This window comes from Boleophthalmus pectinirostris, unplaced genomic scaffold (assembly GCF_026225935.1).
Source record: "Boleophthalmus pectinirostris isolate CB_2022bp ecotype Guang Dong unplaced genomic scaffold, ASM2622593v1 HiC_scaffold_2, whole genome shotgun sequence".
NCBI classification, from domain to species: Eukaryota; Metazoa; Chordata; class Actinopteri; order Gobiiformes; family Gobiidae; genus Boleophthalmus; species Boleophthalmus pectinirostris.
In genome coordinates, this window is record NW_026571152.1 from 16,003,481 (window position 1) to 16,018,147 (window position 14,667).

General features: G+C 38.1%; 1 protein-coding gene across 1 annotated transcript in view; it reads left to right on the forward strand.

The window, feature by feature from the left end:
* Positions 1-14,560, forward strand: part of pclob (piccolo presynaptic cytomatrix protein b) — a 108,135-nt gene extending 93,575 nt beyond the window's left edge. The window contains 6 exon segments of the mRNA XM_055155849.1: positions 3,387-3,581; positions 7,710-7,845; positions 9,495-9,550; positions 12,714-12,851; positions 13,454-13,599; positions 14,417-14,560. Of these exon segments, the coding sequence (XP_055011824.1) occupies positions 3,387-3,581; positions 7,710-7,845; positions 9,495-9,550; positions 12,714-12,851; positions 13,454-13,599; positions 14,417-14,560 (815 nt within the window).
* Positions 14,561-14,667: the final 107 nt, after the last annotated feature.

Below are 14,667 nucleotides of genomic sequence, written 5' to 3' on the forward strand. Positions count from 1 at the left end.
ATGGTTTTATGTTCTACAACTATCCAAAGAGAGATGCTGTTCTGTCCTGACAGCACAATGATATTCAATATGACAACATTAGGATGTATCACGCTAAAGGTATTTAAGTGTACCTGCTCACATTTCACAACAAGAATATAGCGTGTTTGTTTTCAGGATCAGTAGTCCTGCTTCTACAACACTTTATGGGGGTGAAAACTGAACTTTGAAAATTACCGAACTTGAAAAGCTTTTTGAACAACTACTTTTAATCACCCAGATCTAATTGCAGGCTTTCCTTTGTGCGAGTCTCACTTTTGTGGTGCCTTATGATTTAAAACTTAATTTTCAGCCAATTTTCCGCTATACTTCTGCATCCATTTGTGCAGCCTAATTTTACATTTAAGCTTTTATGCAAATGTTAGATTTGACATGAAATGCTCCACACTACACTGGGTAAAACAGGTTCTAAAGTTCTGATAGTACTTGTGTGTTGTTAAGTGGTTTTCATTAACCAAAACAATCATCACTATTCAATATTCATTGTTTTGCTGTCAAAATTTTTATCTTCTATTAAAAATGCAATTCAAGTCAAGTTAACTTTTCAAAAAATAAATTGTGCATAATACCCCCTTTATGCAAAATAGATTTTTTATTTTTTTTTAAGCTTTCTACCATGTTACAACATTGTTCCCTCATCAAAAACAAGCCTGAAGAGGTTTTAGATGTCATCCATGCATGCAGTATTTTAGCTACTATTTTTTCTGGGCACTATTCAAACCCTCCTTACAGTTAGCAATAAGATTTTAAGTCATGTTCAGGCCGCAAGCCTATGTCACCCATGCTCCCACATGACAATTCTCCATAATACAAAAGCATGATACAAATCAAATGTCAAAGCAAAGCATGTTTAAAGACCAATACATCAAAACAACTAACGCTAAATATGTGTCAGCTAAATTAATAATACCATCTTTTGATGTTAAGATTGATAAACTCTTGTGATGTGAGTATTTTGCACTCACACTCCATCTGGTTGGACTGTAGGTAAAAGCCACAGCACCTTGAGAAAAGCCCCATTAACAAGTGCAGGGCTCACAGATGCTGCTCCAGCTGTTCCACGAACTCAGCCAACATCCTGGTCCTTTTGGTTCAGTGCAGAAGGGTTAACCACTCTGCCAGTTATGCCTGTTTTTAACCTGGAGAGAGAGAGATGAGTGAGATGCAATGAAAGAAATGGATGGATTAAGATACACTGTAATGAGAAGTGAGAATGACTGAATTATTAGAGGAATATTTATAGACACCAATGGCAGAGAGGGGATAGAGAGGTTGAAGAGGCTGATGGTACTGCTGCTGCGATTGAAATTGTGAAAAAGGTGGTGGTAGACAACTAAAATGGCATGAAGGAAAAGAGAAGAGTGTATATTAGAGATTGATTGGTAAGGGTTTTTCATGGCCGATAATGATTTATTTAAAATTTTTTGTATAATCCGTAGCCAATATTTTGATTTCAATATGTTGGGCAGATTTTCTCCAATTGATTATTTTAATATGAATATATGATCATTTGAAACTGTCTGTACACTGTGCACTGCTCTGCCTGAAAGATAATATTCATAGCAATAATTTTTAGACAGCCACCACCCTGTTTCACTGAAAACCATTTTGTACAGTGACTCTTGGCACTCAGGTGTTCAAATAAAACCTAGTGCATTTTCCCTTAAGCTGCAGTATATCTAATTTAAAGAGCGGGTAATTTCTACCATGTTATAGCGTTGTTCCTGAAGAGGTTTTATATATCATCCAGCATGTCCAGTCTCTCCCTGTCACAATTTGAACCCTCCCTCTAGTTAACGGTACAATTCTGTCCAATACTCAGCCCACAAGCCTGCATCAGCCATGCTCCCATAAGGTAATTTTCCATAAATATAGAAAAGCAGGATATGGGGGGACTCAGCACATTGAAAAAAAAAACATGTATTAACAATTTATATCCCACAGGTGTGTAATATCCACCGTATAAATTAATTTCTATAGGCATGCGACTGTTTGAGACTGACATCTGGCTGACATCAGAATGAATACAGTTTAAGCTACAGTTTAAGCTTAGAAGTTATTAGATTTTGTTGATACTTTACACTATCAGAAAGTACATGCAACAACAACAATCTAATAAATTTTTTAATCGCAGAGCTCTTGAGGAAAGGCGGCCCCTCAGTTGCCATGGTGATGTAAAAAAAAAAGCACTTTGTCGACAGCCATAATTACACCTCATATAAATGTCATCTGCCACAGCGCACCCAGAGGTCCACGGCCTAATGTTCCAACCCTTATCTCTGCCAGTCAACCATCACAGTCCGACCTGCCTCGTCAGATGTGCAGATGGTACCTTCTCTCTGGATCTTTTCATGTTCTGTAATCAGGTCTTTCAGATTTTTGAATGAAAATGAAGGTAAAAGAATGGGAATCTAGGATTTTATACAAAGCTCAGCTGTCAAAGGATAATGCCCAAAACACACCCACTGCACTTTATTTAATTTTCTTGTTTTGTTTTTTTGTTTATTTTTTGAAAACATCTTTCAACAGCATCATGTAAACATTTTGGCACATATAAAAAATTAATGACTGCCTTGCTGTTAAAAACTAAACAAAAGCTATGTATATGAATAGTAATATAATAAGTAACATGGTCATACCTGCTTATCAATGCTCAGTCGCATCAGATCTTGAAAGCTAAGCTCGGCCTGGTTAGTACTTGGAATGGAGACCGCTGGAAGAGAGAGACTTTATTGATCCCAAGGGAAATTCAAGTTTTGCTGAAACAACATTTACACTGCATTTCAGTCACCTTTGTGTCTCAGTCAAAGATCTCAGCGCAGTTTAACAAGAGGACTGGTCAGGTAGGGTCAGCAGATCTGTGTCGGAGCAGTTTGAGGAGAGGAATAGTCATCTGGACAAAAGTGTCACTCACTCTTACTCCACTCTGTTTACCAGGTGTGGCAATACCGGGTACCACAGTGGGGCAGTAGTGGGTCTAGTGCTAATTGTCATTGTGTGCTTAGGTAAGACACTGCTTGCAGTTTGCGCAGTATGAAATTAGTGTGTGTGTGTGAGAATGCTGTTGGTCCAGTCTGCCCCAGTTCAGCTGTGGTTATGATAGTAGCTTACCATATGCCATCTCTTTCATTCTTTTTTTTTTCTTTTTTACCACTTTCTACATTTTATATACATACAAAAGACAACAAATATATAAAATAAGATATATAAGAAATATGTAGCAAAGGAAAAAAGGTAAATAATCACATGAAGTTATTTACCTTTTTGTACTACTACACAACTTACTCTTACTAACTTTCCTTCATGATCAGATATGTAGATGTTCACTTTCTCCTTTCCTCTTTCAGACATGCAGATGCTGCCTCTGGAGAAGTCCCACAGCAGCCCAGGCAGCTCCAAATCCTCCTCTGAGGGCCAGCTCCTGTCCCACGGCCCCTCTCGCTCCCAAAGCAAGAGCAGTGTCACCCAAGCCCACCTGGAAGACGCCGGCATCGCCATAGCAGCCGCCGAGGCCGCAGTGCAACAGTCCCGCTTGCAACCAAGTAAATCCCTCCCCTAAGCGAGGATCTGCTCCGGACCTCCTCCTCCTCTCCATCTGTCCATCTGTTCATCTCTCCTCCTGCCCGCATGCTCTCTCTATCTCTCGCTCAGGCCATTAAAATCAAACCTGACGTGCATTCACAACCTGACGACTGCTCCTCCGCTCTACCCTTTGCTGCTCAGTTCCTCCAAGCCCCAAACACAGCCCCTTTTTGTGCCAGATTTGGATAAAAAACTATAGTAATATATTGTGAGAAAGCCCAAAAGAGATAATAAATGACCACATTCCCTAACCCTAACCCACATTAAATAAATTAAATAAATAAAACTAAAATAAAAATTAAACATCATAAAGTTAAAAGTGTTTTTTTTTTTTTTTTTATGTAGTATTTAACTCTAAATATTGGGAATTAGTAGAAAGCAGACAGTCAGGGAATAACTCACATATCCCGTAAGTTTTTTTGTTTTGTTTTGTTTTGTTCTTTTCTTTTTTTTTAAGGTCCAGATTATGTCCCCATGAGTTCATTATAAATCTACCAACAGTAGATTGAGTATTTGCCAGCAGCATGAGCCAACTAAAGTATAGTAACTTACTACTGCTGAATATGGAGTGAATGAATAATGTTAAATAAAGCACTTTGAAACTCCTTGAAGATGCTACCTGTAATAGAAGTATATGCAAATTATTTTTAAAATAAAATAAAAATGTATCTCTCCTTAACCACAATGAGGAGTGCATGTGCCAATCCCAGTTGTTTTTGCTAAGCACTCAGAGAAATCACAGAACAGTTACCCCAATGTATTTAAACAGAATTTAAGATTATCCCTAATATTGTCGTCCATTTGTATTTTGTAACCGTAAATCCTGTGTCAATGCTTGCACTGGCAGCTCTCCTCGCCCACTGCTGCAGCCTGTCCGTGCATGTAAACAACACCACACCCTAAATGACAATGATAACGCACCCAGGCCCCTCCCCCTGACACCTTAGCCCCTCCCCTTGCCCCCTGCCTAAAAAAAAAATACAACATAAAAGATTTCAGAAGCTCATACTACAATCACGGGCCAATGAGACTAAAGCTTCAGCTAACCATCAAGTGTGACAAGCAGGTGAGGCTACGCAGATTAAAAAAAATGAAATAAAAATGCATAAATTTAACTAACTCTGACTAACAGTTATACGGGGTAATGGGGTGTAATGCAGGGGCTGTTTCAGGTTTTGATCATGGATGGTTTGAATGCACGGTACGGAAGTCCATTTCTGCCATTTGAAGGAAAGGAAAATATACTACTTTTTTTTTTTTTTTTTACATAAATACTATTTTCTATTTTCTGAAATTGGAAAAATTGGAAACTACAGGAAGTAGCATTGCATTGCATTACATGTCATCAGCTGTCAATCAGTTCCATCAAAAATGTAAATCATAACTACTGTGTAATTTTGTTTAGTTTTAGCCCTTGTCAACATTGTGGTTGCTAGGTAACAGTTATATATTGGTGTCAAACCAGGAAGTAAAATTATAAACTTCACTAAAATTAGTGGCTAAGGCTAAGCAAGAACTATTTTTATCACTGAAATAAGTAGCCAACATTCAGATTTTTTTATTAAAATATTGAGAAACAAAGCAAAAATTATGAGATAAGTAAATTATGTAATAGTAATCTATGTAAAAATAGTGAAGTACTGAGGCAAGGTACAGTATATGTTATGTATATAGTCACTCTTACCGCATCAAAATTGGAACTAGCATGGGACTAAAGTCAGAACTAAACCTGGATTTGACCAGAAATAAACCACGACTAGTTTAATGTTAGGTTCAAATCTGGTATTAATTGTGCCTTTAATCGATATGACTGCATTTTTATGAGAAATATCCAAAAGGAAAATACGCAATTTCTGAACCTGATACATTTTATCTGTGACCAGGAGTCTATAAAACAATATGTGAAATTCTGACTAAATGTTTGCGTATGGTCAAAGGACAAACTTACTCAAACTTGCACATTAAAGTGAGAATCGTTTTAGTCTTTCTGAGCACAAATTGCCTTATTCTTTGTCCGTTAAATCCTGTGCAGGGAAGGTTCAGGGTTGTGGACTGGACTGGATTTCTATGACAACTAAGACAACTAAGTTGTCTTTTTTATATATTTTACACTCTTTCTTGCATAAAGTCATCTTTTGTATGTATGCCTGCTTTATAAATGAGACCCCAGGCCATTGAATATGTCCGTGTATTCCAAAATAATTCTAATTAAAATGTTATTTTTAGTACCACTTCTCTGTTTTTAAGGATGTTATAATGTCAGAAATTATGAAAAATTAAAGCATTATGTCATATTATGATAAGCTGTGAAAATGATGTACTAAATCAAAATAATTAGCCTGCCAGCTAAGCACAATTTTCAGGTAGTTTATCATAATGTTGACTTGGTATTTAATTTAAAAAGTCATTTTCAAGTTTATTAAAAACAACAACAACAATAACACAGAAGCACTTTTTTTTTTTTTCTATCGGTGGCACAAATATGTTTCCGTACATGAGCCTGTGTGAATGTGTGCATCATTGTCAGTCTGGTGGCAGTCTGTAGCATGCACGTACAGCTCTGCACCGAGCACATCCGAGGCGTATGTGTTCTGGAGAACATCATCTGTTATGCAAATGTATAAATGCAGTGGACTCAGACATTTCACTTATCCGCTCAGCTAACCCCCACACAGACTCAGCATAACAACTGCTGCACTGACTGTCCATAAGCACACAGCACCAGAGAGCACCAGACGTGACTTTAACCTTCACCTGTTTATGTCTACTGTGTTCAGACTAACCAAGGTCACACAGGTTATGTAATACTAGTTGTATGTAATGGAGTACGGTTCCACTTCAGACATGGCGTTAAAATTGCAACAGTGCTGTGTGAGTGCAGTGTGAATGTGGCTAAATATATTCATGGTGCATCGGGGATGTAATAGGAATTGGATGTGTTCAAAGTTTATATGCAGAGATCTTGACTCCCTTTGAGAATCCCCCCTAGCTCAATACATTGTCATTCACAAATACAGCAGCTGTAAAATTTGATTTTTTCCCCTGACCAATATCTGGTGAGAGATTGACGTCAATAGCACCTTTGAAAATTCATAGTTTTGAGAAAAACTGTGACACATTCTATAGGCCTACAGTTTGCAGCAGCAGCTGTTTTGGTGGTTTTCAGATTCTAGAAAGACATTATGCCATACTGTATGATGGTGATATTGCTGGGAAATATCCAGAATGTAAATTCACAAATCATAGTCATTTTGATTTGAGACTAGACCCAAGAATTCCTTTAGCACAACAAAAATCTGCATTTTATCTATATAGATTTTACTTGCCCCCCATCTGTATTAAACATGATTGATCTATAGAATGCTGTGATGTCATGTTAAACTCAGACATTATTGGTTAGAGTCACCACTTTGAAAATTAGGTAGAAAGTGATGTTTAACAAGAAATGCAGATTTAAATGCTAGGCCTGACCTTACCAAACTGAATGTTTGAAGTGCACATGCAAAACATACAGACAGCATTTTATCGATCAATCAAGATCACTTTATATGTGCCCTCGGGGAGCAATTTAAGCACACTGAGCAGTAAAATACAATGATAACAGAAAAGCTAAAAAAGCAGCTTAATAGGTAAGGTCATCAGGTCCAATATCAGGGCAGTGTGAGGTGACTAATAGCCCTCAGGACAAAAGTGCCCCCTGTGCTGAAACCTGGACATCACAGCAGGGAGAGCCAGATGAACTCTGGAGGCAGAGCAGAGAAGTCTCTCCTAAGCCTCATGTTCACTCTGCTTTGTTGTTTCAGACTTTCTATTCAGTGTGAAAAGTCTGTTTTGTCATTTTGATTTATTTATTACTTTTCAATTACTTTTTTTCTTTATTTGTCCAAAATATTACGCTAAGAATGTAAGAATACTTTTCTTAAAACTGCTCAAAGTGTGCCAGCCAGTCAGCCACAAGAGCAGCCAACAACAGCATGGCAACCACAGAATCAAATGACCGTGTGTATAATAGTGTTTTGTGATAAGCAGAGATGTATGAACATATGTGATCTAACACACTGTCCCCTGTCCTCCTGTCCCTCTCTCAGGACCTGGACACCGACTGGCTGATGTCTCTGGCTCGGTGGTCCTGTCTGCTCCCAGTCTGGTCGGAGACGCATATGGAGACGGAGAGGACGGGGCGGGCAGCGGGGTGGACAGTGCCATCTTTCAAGTCCCACGCATGTAAACTACTGCATTTCCATATCGCACATTATACATGCAACATTTAGTGTCTTATGTTGTTTTATTACTTACTACAAAATACTTTTGCAGCTGATGTCATTAACATTCCCTATAGGGGCGTGATGCTAACTGAGGCACTGCTTCGTCTGATGCTCTGTTACTCAAGTTAGACTTTAGTCTGAGCTTTGTTTTAATACAATATTACGAGAAAGAGCTGATTTAGTTGGAACTGCAACAAGAGAGATGATTGCTGTTAAGCAAGTTTCTAACACATAAATTACAGTCACAAGCTAGCTAACATTAGCCAACACTCTCGCCTTAAAACTTTTTTGACAGTGTTAGTTAATGTGTGTGCATTATGTCACCATGATGCCTGCTGAACAGTCCACCATAGAAATACATGTAAAACACCCCCACTGCAAAGTATCAATAGGTTGTGTTAACATGACATCACAACACTTTAGAATTCCTATAGTTTAAAATGCATATGACAGGTTTGTGTCTTTTTCTAACCATTACTTAGTTTGGCAAAAGGAGAAATTCGATTTGTTGCAGTTCATCCATGCTGCTTCTTCAGTTCTGGTCAGAATGCTGGTGGACACTGCCTTATCTGCCTGCAGGGAGGAGCTAACTACCCTGACACTATTCTGAAATTAACACACCTACTTGTTCACAGTATCATATTAGCATAACCTTTCAGGGCCATAATGTGTGCTTTCCCACCTCTGTGCCTGCGCTGGTTAACCCAATTGATCACTTGGTTTGTTATGATTTAGGGTTGAGGATAGAGTTATAAATGGGAGAAAGGATTCTCTTTCTTAACAAAAATAGCCTCTTTAATTCCCCTCTCAAACCAATTCTCTCTGGCTGTACCTCACTATCCTCAAAGGAGTGGCCCGTGGCTATTAGATGGAGATGCACAGCAGACTGAGGACCACTATGGCTCTCTCATCTGCCTTGGTACATCCTCTTGTTAAGTGTCTGTTTTATTTCTCCAATTTAATGCTCACTGCAGCCTTCACTTCACTCTTGTCCAGTTAACAAATTGAATTTATTCTTTTGCCATGGATTCTATCTGCACGACTGAGAGATTTTACACACATTACTTGGTTTGGTTGGATAGAACCTGTAAATATGTATTATAGTTTTACATGAATCAAGTCTGTGAAAAAAAACATTAGGAAGAAAAGCACAAAAATACAGGAAATAGTGGTTATTTCTTTAACAGAATACCTACATGTCATCAGCGCAGATTCACAGATTTACATCCAAAATAACAATAAACCAATATGCCAGTTTAAACATTCCTTTAACAGTATACAGTTTTTGCCATTACTCTCTTAATGGGGCTGGGCAGGTCAGAATTGTATGGTGGAATTTGTTGTTTAACTGTCAGATTACAGATGTATTGACCTGGTTTATGGTGGATAGCACCCACTGATAACACAAACGGGCACAAAGTACAATGACATATCTCAAATAATAATAATAAGGTTAATTTGTAGATTATAGGTTTGAATATCTCTTGAAAAAAAACTGCAAATCTCGCCTAGATTTATAGGCCCCTGCCCTCCATCTGAAATTATGACATCATCCAATTCTAGGACATGGAAATAACAGATTCTGCATGTGTGTTTCTTGTCTTGCAGGAAGGCAATTCCCAACGGCACTGACAAGCATCACATCGTCACACCAGAAAATGAAGGCAAGTCCCAAACATGTTCTATTTCCTGTTCTAGTGTGTGAAGAGTAAACAAATGTCATATGGAAATACATGGATGTACACTGCCCCCTGCTGGATGACTAAAGTGGTGCACCTAACGTATAGCAGGTCCAGCTTGTACGACTGACTGAACTAGGGCTGTGTTTACCTACATGCTCATAGAAGGCCACTTTCAGACTTACCGATCTTTTTATTATGCTAAAAACGTGATTATGAATGGTTTTGGGAACAGCCTCACAATGTATGATGCTTTTTATAGACACATGCAGAATCTTTGCAGTTGTTGCCTCAGTTGTGCACTATATCTACATAATACAATGCTATCACCTAATATTGGCACTATTAAAGCAAAATAGACACATTTGTATGAGTAAACATTATTAGAATTCAGCATATGAATCCTGATTTGGGTTGATTTTATTTGATTTAATTGGTGGTTTGTGAATATGATGATACACCAATACCTAAGTACTAACAAATGGGGGGCAAGAGCAACTTTTGTCTATGGATTACTTTAAAATTTTATGAAGAATATTCAAAATAAAAATCTTCTAATAGTGATCACAAAAATCTTTATTTTAATTAAGAATACAAACATAGTTAAATGATCTGAATCTGTAATCTGTCTGTCTGTAATCTATACTGAAGGTCCTCTATTCAGTTCAGCATTGCAACAGTCTAACATTCAGTCATGTTAGAATGTTGTTATCTCATCAAAAACATACCCGGTGTTGTGTTGTGTTTCATTCACACATGTTGCTCTCTTCCACTCCATGATGTTATGAAGCGGTAGTTTTCAAGTTCAAGTTTTCAGCAGCCTCCTTTTATCTTCAGTTCATTAGAGATAGGAAATTCCAGGTCTGGAGTAATCTAAATGATTCTAGTGAAGGTGTATGACGTTTAAAAACATAGTGTCGTCTGTATTCCTGTATTATCACAAGACATCACAAGGTGGAACAGTGTTTTATGTTTCAAAGAAGAACCCAGCCTAAATATGCAGGGTTAGGCAGTGCGTTAAAAATGTGAATGAAACAAAACACAACTCCAGATATGTTTTTGACGAGGAAGCATTATGACATAGATCAGAAAACAGCGCAATATAGACACTTTAAATATTATAAATAAACTAAAACCATTTATAAAATGTATCTTATCAACCTTTTATTTGTCAAGGGTGCCACTATGAATGGACTGCACTGTATAGCACCTGTATTTAAGTACTGTATGTTGCACAAACAAGCGTGAGGAGTGTTAGCTTTCATTAGCAGTTAGCCGTAGCTCTTAATGGCGTTTTGCTTGAGCAGAGGTGGCTGTCACTCTACCCCAGCTTTTGTCAGGACTGTGTCCCCCCTGCCTGGAGCTCCGGTGTCCTCGGCCCTGATCTGGTTTCACTGAAGCAGAGAAGACACTGGGAGTTCTGGGGCTTTACTGTGCAACTGTCACTCATATGGCTCAGGTGGTAGGGCACTCAGGCCAAGAACAGGAAGGTTGGGAGTTGGATCCCAGCTCTGACCAGTCTCTTCTTTTGTTGTGTACCTGAGCAAGACAATAATGAATGTATGTGTGTTTGTGTTGTCATGATACAAACATTTCGAATATTCAACACTGATTTTGAAACCACTATAGTTTAAAAAGCTCCATGTAATCATTCTAAAACTGTTCAGATAAAAAAAATACATAACTGGAAAAAAAAAAAAAAAAAGCTCAAGTATCAATACTTGTTCAAAAGAGTGTCTAGTAGGGATGTAAAGATATCCAAATTTCTCTGTATGATATTATCATGATATGCATCTCACAGTATGATATTTATTGCGATATTTTGGAGGGGCTAATGTAATTGTAGATAGAACAAGTTTCTGCTTTTAAAATACCTTGACAATAGTTTGGTGTGAATTGTTACCATTTTCAAGTTTCCAAATTCAAGTAAAAAACATATCTATTCATGTTGTTTGTACTGAAATGAATCATGGGATATGTAGTTCCCTATGATCATCAGCTGTTGCTACTGTAAAACCATGCATTTAAGCAAAGAACTTGTAATTCGATAGCCCACGATATTATTGTGAGACTTTTGACAATACGATCATATCATATTTCGGTTATTGTTACATCGCTAGTATCTAGCTTCAGTACTAGTTTTAGTATTGTTTGGTATTTGGTAAAACTTTATGAACTAAATGACAAATTCTTAAACTTGTTAGTTATCTATAAGTTAAAATTTGCTTCCGCAACCACAGCTCAGTTCTAAGTGGGCGTGACTGTCCTACCAGCTCTGACCAGTGATTCCTTCCTTGGGCAAGACATGTTCACTCAGTATGAGTGATGTCTGTCAATGATTGGTGCAGTTTTGCTAATAACAGAAACGTTGGCAGTTCCCAGCCAGTTCTTTGCTCTCACCAACTTTTGCATTTGTTCGAAGAAAAATCATGATAACATGTTGTCTATTAACATTAAATGTTGTCTAATCCGCTGACACTGTCCCATAAAGCAGACTGACTTCTGCTTGCTTATATGAGTGTTAAGGGTTTCATCATTTTGTGTTGAGTTTTCAGAGCTAAATGTCATTGCACATCATTACACCAGCTCCTGCAACTCTCACCATTTCACACTGCTCTCAGACTCAGCTCTGACCTTTTCTCGGAGTTCCCAAAATGACAGATTTTTTTCAGCAACTAAAACTTTTGTAAAATTTCAGAAGATGTTTTCTTTTTTTTTTTTTTACCAGGGGTCCTATTTCTGGAAATATATTGGAAAGTTCAAACCCGGGTCCAAGTCGACCTACTAGTATATATGCTGTTGTTGTTTTGCCCAAATCTCTTGTCTCGCTCTCGTGGACCCGATCTTATGTCTCATCTTGTGGAAATTGTGCCTACATAAAACCTATCTATGTTCATGGGGAATGTTCCAAAGTACTGTTTTAACTTTCTGTATCCATGGAATCGTGCAGCTGACTTTCCACCTTCAGAAACATACATACTATCACTTTAATGTGGAAATATCAGAACTATTGAATTCACTTCAGAATCAGATTCCTTTCATCAAATGCAGATTTTTTTTTTTTTTCTTTTACAGTGTACCGAGAGTGTCTTCAGACAAGCAGACACAAGAACTCCTCTCATGTGTGTTGACTGTGTGCTGTGTGCAGGTGGGAAAGTGCAGGTGATGGGGGAGATCAAAGTGGCTCTGAAGAAGGAGGTGAAGACAGAAGGAGACCAGCTGGTCCTGGAGATCCTCCAGTGCAGAAACATCACATACAAGTTCAAAAGCCCCGACCACCTCCCAGGTGTGCTCACACTACACACATACATTTAAACATTATAATTCAGGCCTGTCATATTCTATAAGGGCACATGTCGCAAGCTCAAAGCACTTCAGATAAATTAAAGATGCACTATGTAACATTTCTGCTAAAGGGTCTGGCACATATTTGTCTCCATGTAGATGTCATTGCTTTAAAGTGTAGGTAGTATGACATTAACGTAGAGCACCGACATAGCTCACATGAAGAATGTATCCTACTTTCTAGGTTTTTATGAGTAATACAAACTCTGGTAATTGTGCAATACTAGAAATAACAAGGTTATATGTGAGTTCAAATGAAGTTGTGTTGTTTTACAGTTTTTCAAGTGTGCAGTGATTTGTTAGGAGGTTTAGCCAGGGGTTTATTGTTAGTTTTATTCTGTTTATCCAGTTTGTGAGGATGTTTTCTTTGCCAGAGTTGTTGCAGAAAGACGTTATGTAATTGTTTGGGTAAGGGAATGGAGGATAGGTCACCAAGTAAACAGACTGTTGGGGATGGAGAGATGCTGCGATTACAAATCTTTGACATGACCAGAAGTTCAAGCCTTGTTGACATAAGTTAATAAGCGTGTGTCCTTTTCTCAGACCTGTACGTGAAGCTGTACGTGGTGAACGTGGCAACACAGAAGAGGATCATCAAGAAGAAGACCAGAGTGTGCCGCCATGACAGAGAGCCGTCCTTCAATGAGACCTTCAGGTTCCCCCTCAACCCCACCGGACATTCCATACAGGTGACTACACATATCAGGCAAAATTAAGCTTTAACCATTTTATAAAGTTCCTGTTGCAAAATATACCAGGAGATGTGGTTTGATTCATTCATGTTTATTAGTCCATGGACCAGACTCCAAAATGACTTACTGGTATCACTCAAGGTGGCATGGGCTAGCAGTGATTTTTCTGCAAGTACCATATCTAAGCTATTTTTGATATGATAGACTTTTCCATCTTTCTGATGTTTCAGCTGTATCATTGATATCAGTCTTTGAACTGTACAAATCATGTGTTAGTTTAGGCCATGTGTCTCGTCTTTGAAATCACCATGGTAACAATAACTTTTTCACACTCTCACGTGAAACATTTTTCCAAGGGTTTTACATTTTATCCTTAGCATGATGTGCTGTAACACAAATATTCTTGCTTTAAAGTAAGGACCTTGCAGGTTCAATTTTTTATTCTTTATCTTCAGATAGGAGTTTAGAAATAGAAGGTACATTGCCAGAACTCCAGTTGCCATCTGTCTTATTTTTTGCAGATAAAACATTCTCCAGATGGGAAATATCTTGCAACTGGACAGACAAATTTTATGTGAGGTTAGGTTAATTCCACAAAGTCTGGACATAAAAGCTTTGTATATGTGACCCAGTTTGTAAGCTCTAAAACCTGAAATACAAATGCCCAGGTGATCAATGACATGTTTAAAACTCACTTCAAATCTCCCAAACCAAGCGTAGTTGCACAAACCAAGTATATTTAGTGTATAATCCTACACTGATAAAAACATTTTAAACTGTCTTATTAAAATGCCCTATTATATTTTCTCAACAGCTTTTCTTGGTGTCCAACGGTGGCAAGTTCATGAAGAAGACCCTCATCGGAGAGGCCTACATCTGGCTGGACAAGGTGGACATGAGGAAACGGGTGGTTAGCTGGCACAAGCTGTTAGCTAGCACCGCGCTAACCAACCCCTGAGATGCATTTGACCCGCCTGGACAACGCGCCGGACGATTTCACCAAGGAACGATGTAGACGCAAACATACATCAACTTCCTGAGAATAAAAAAAAAACAACACTATTA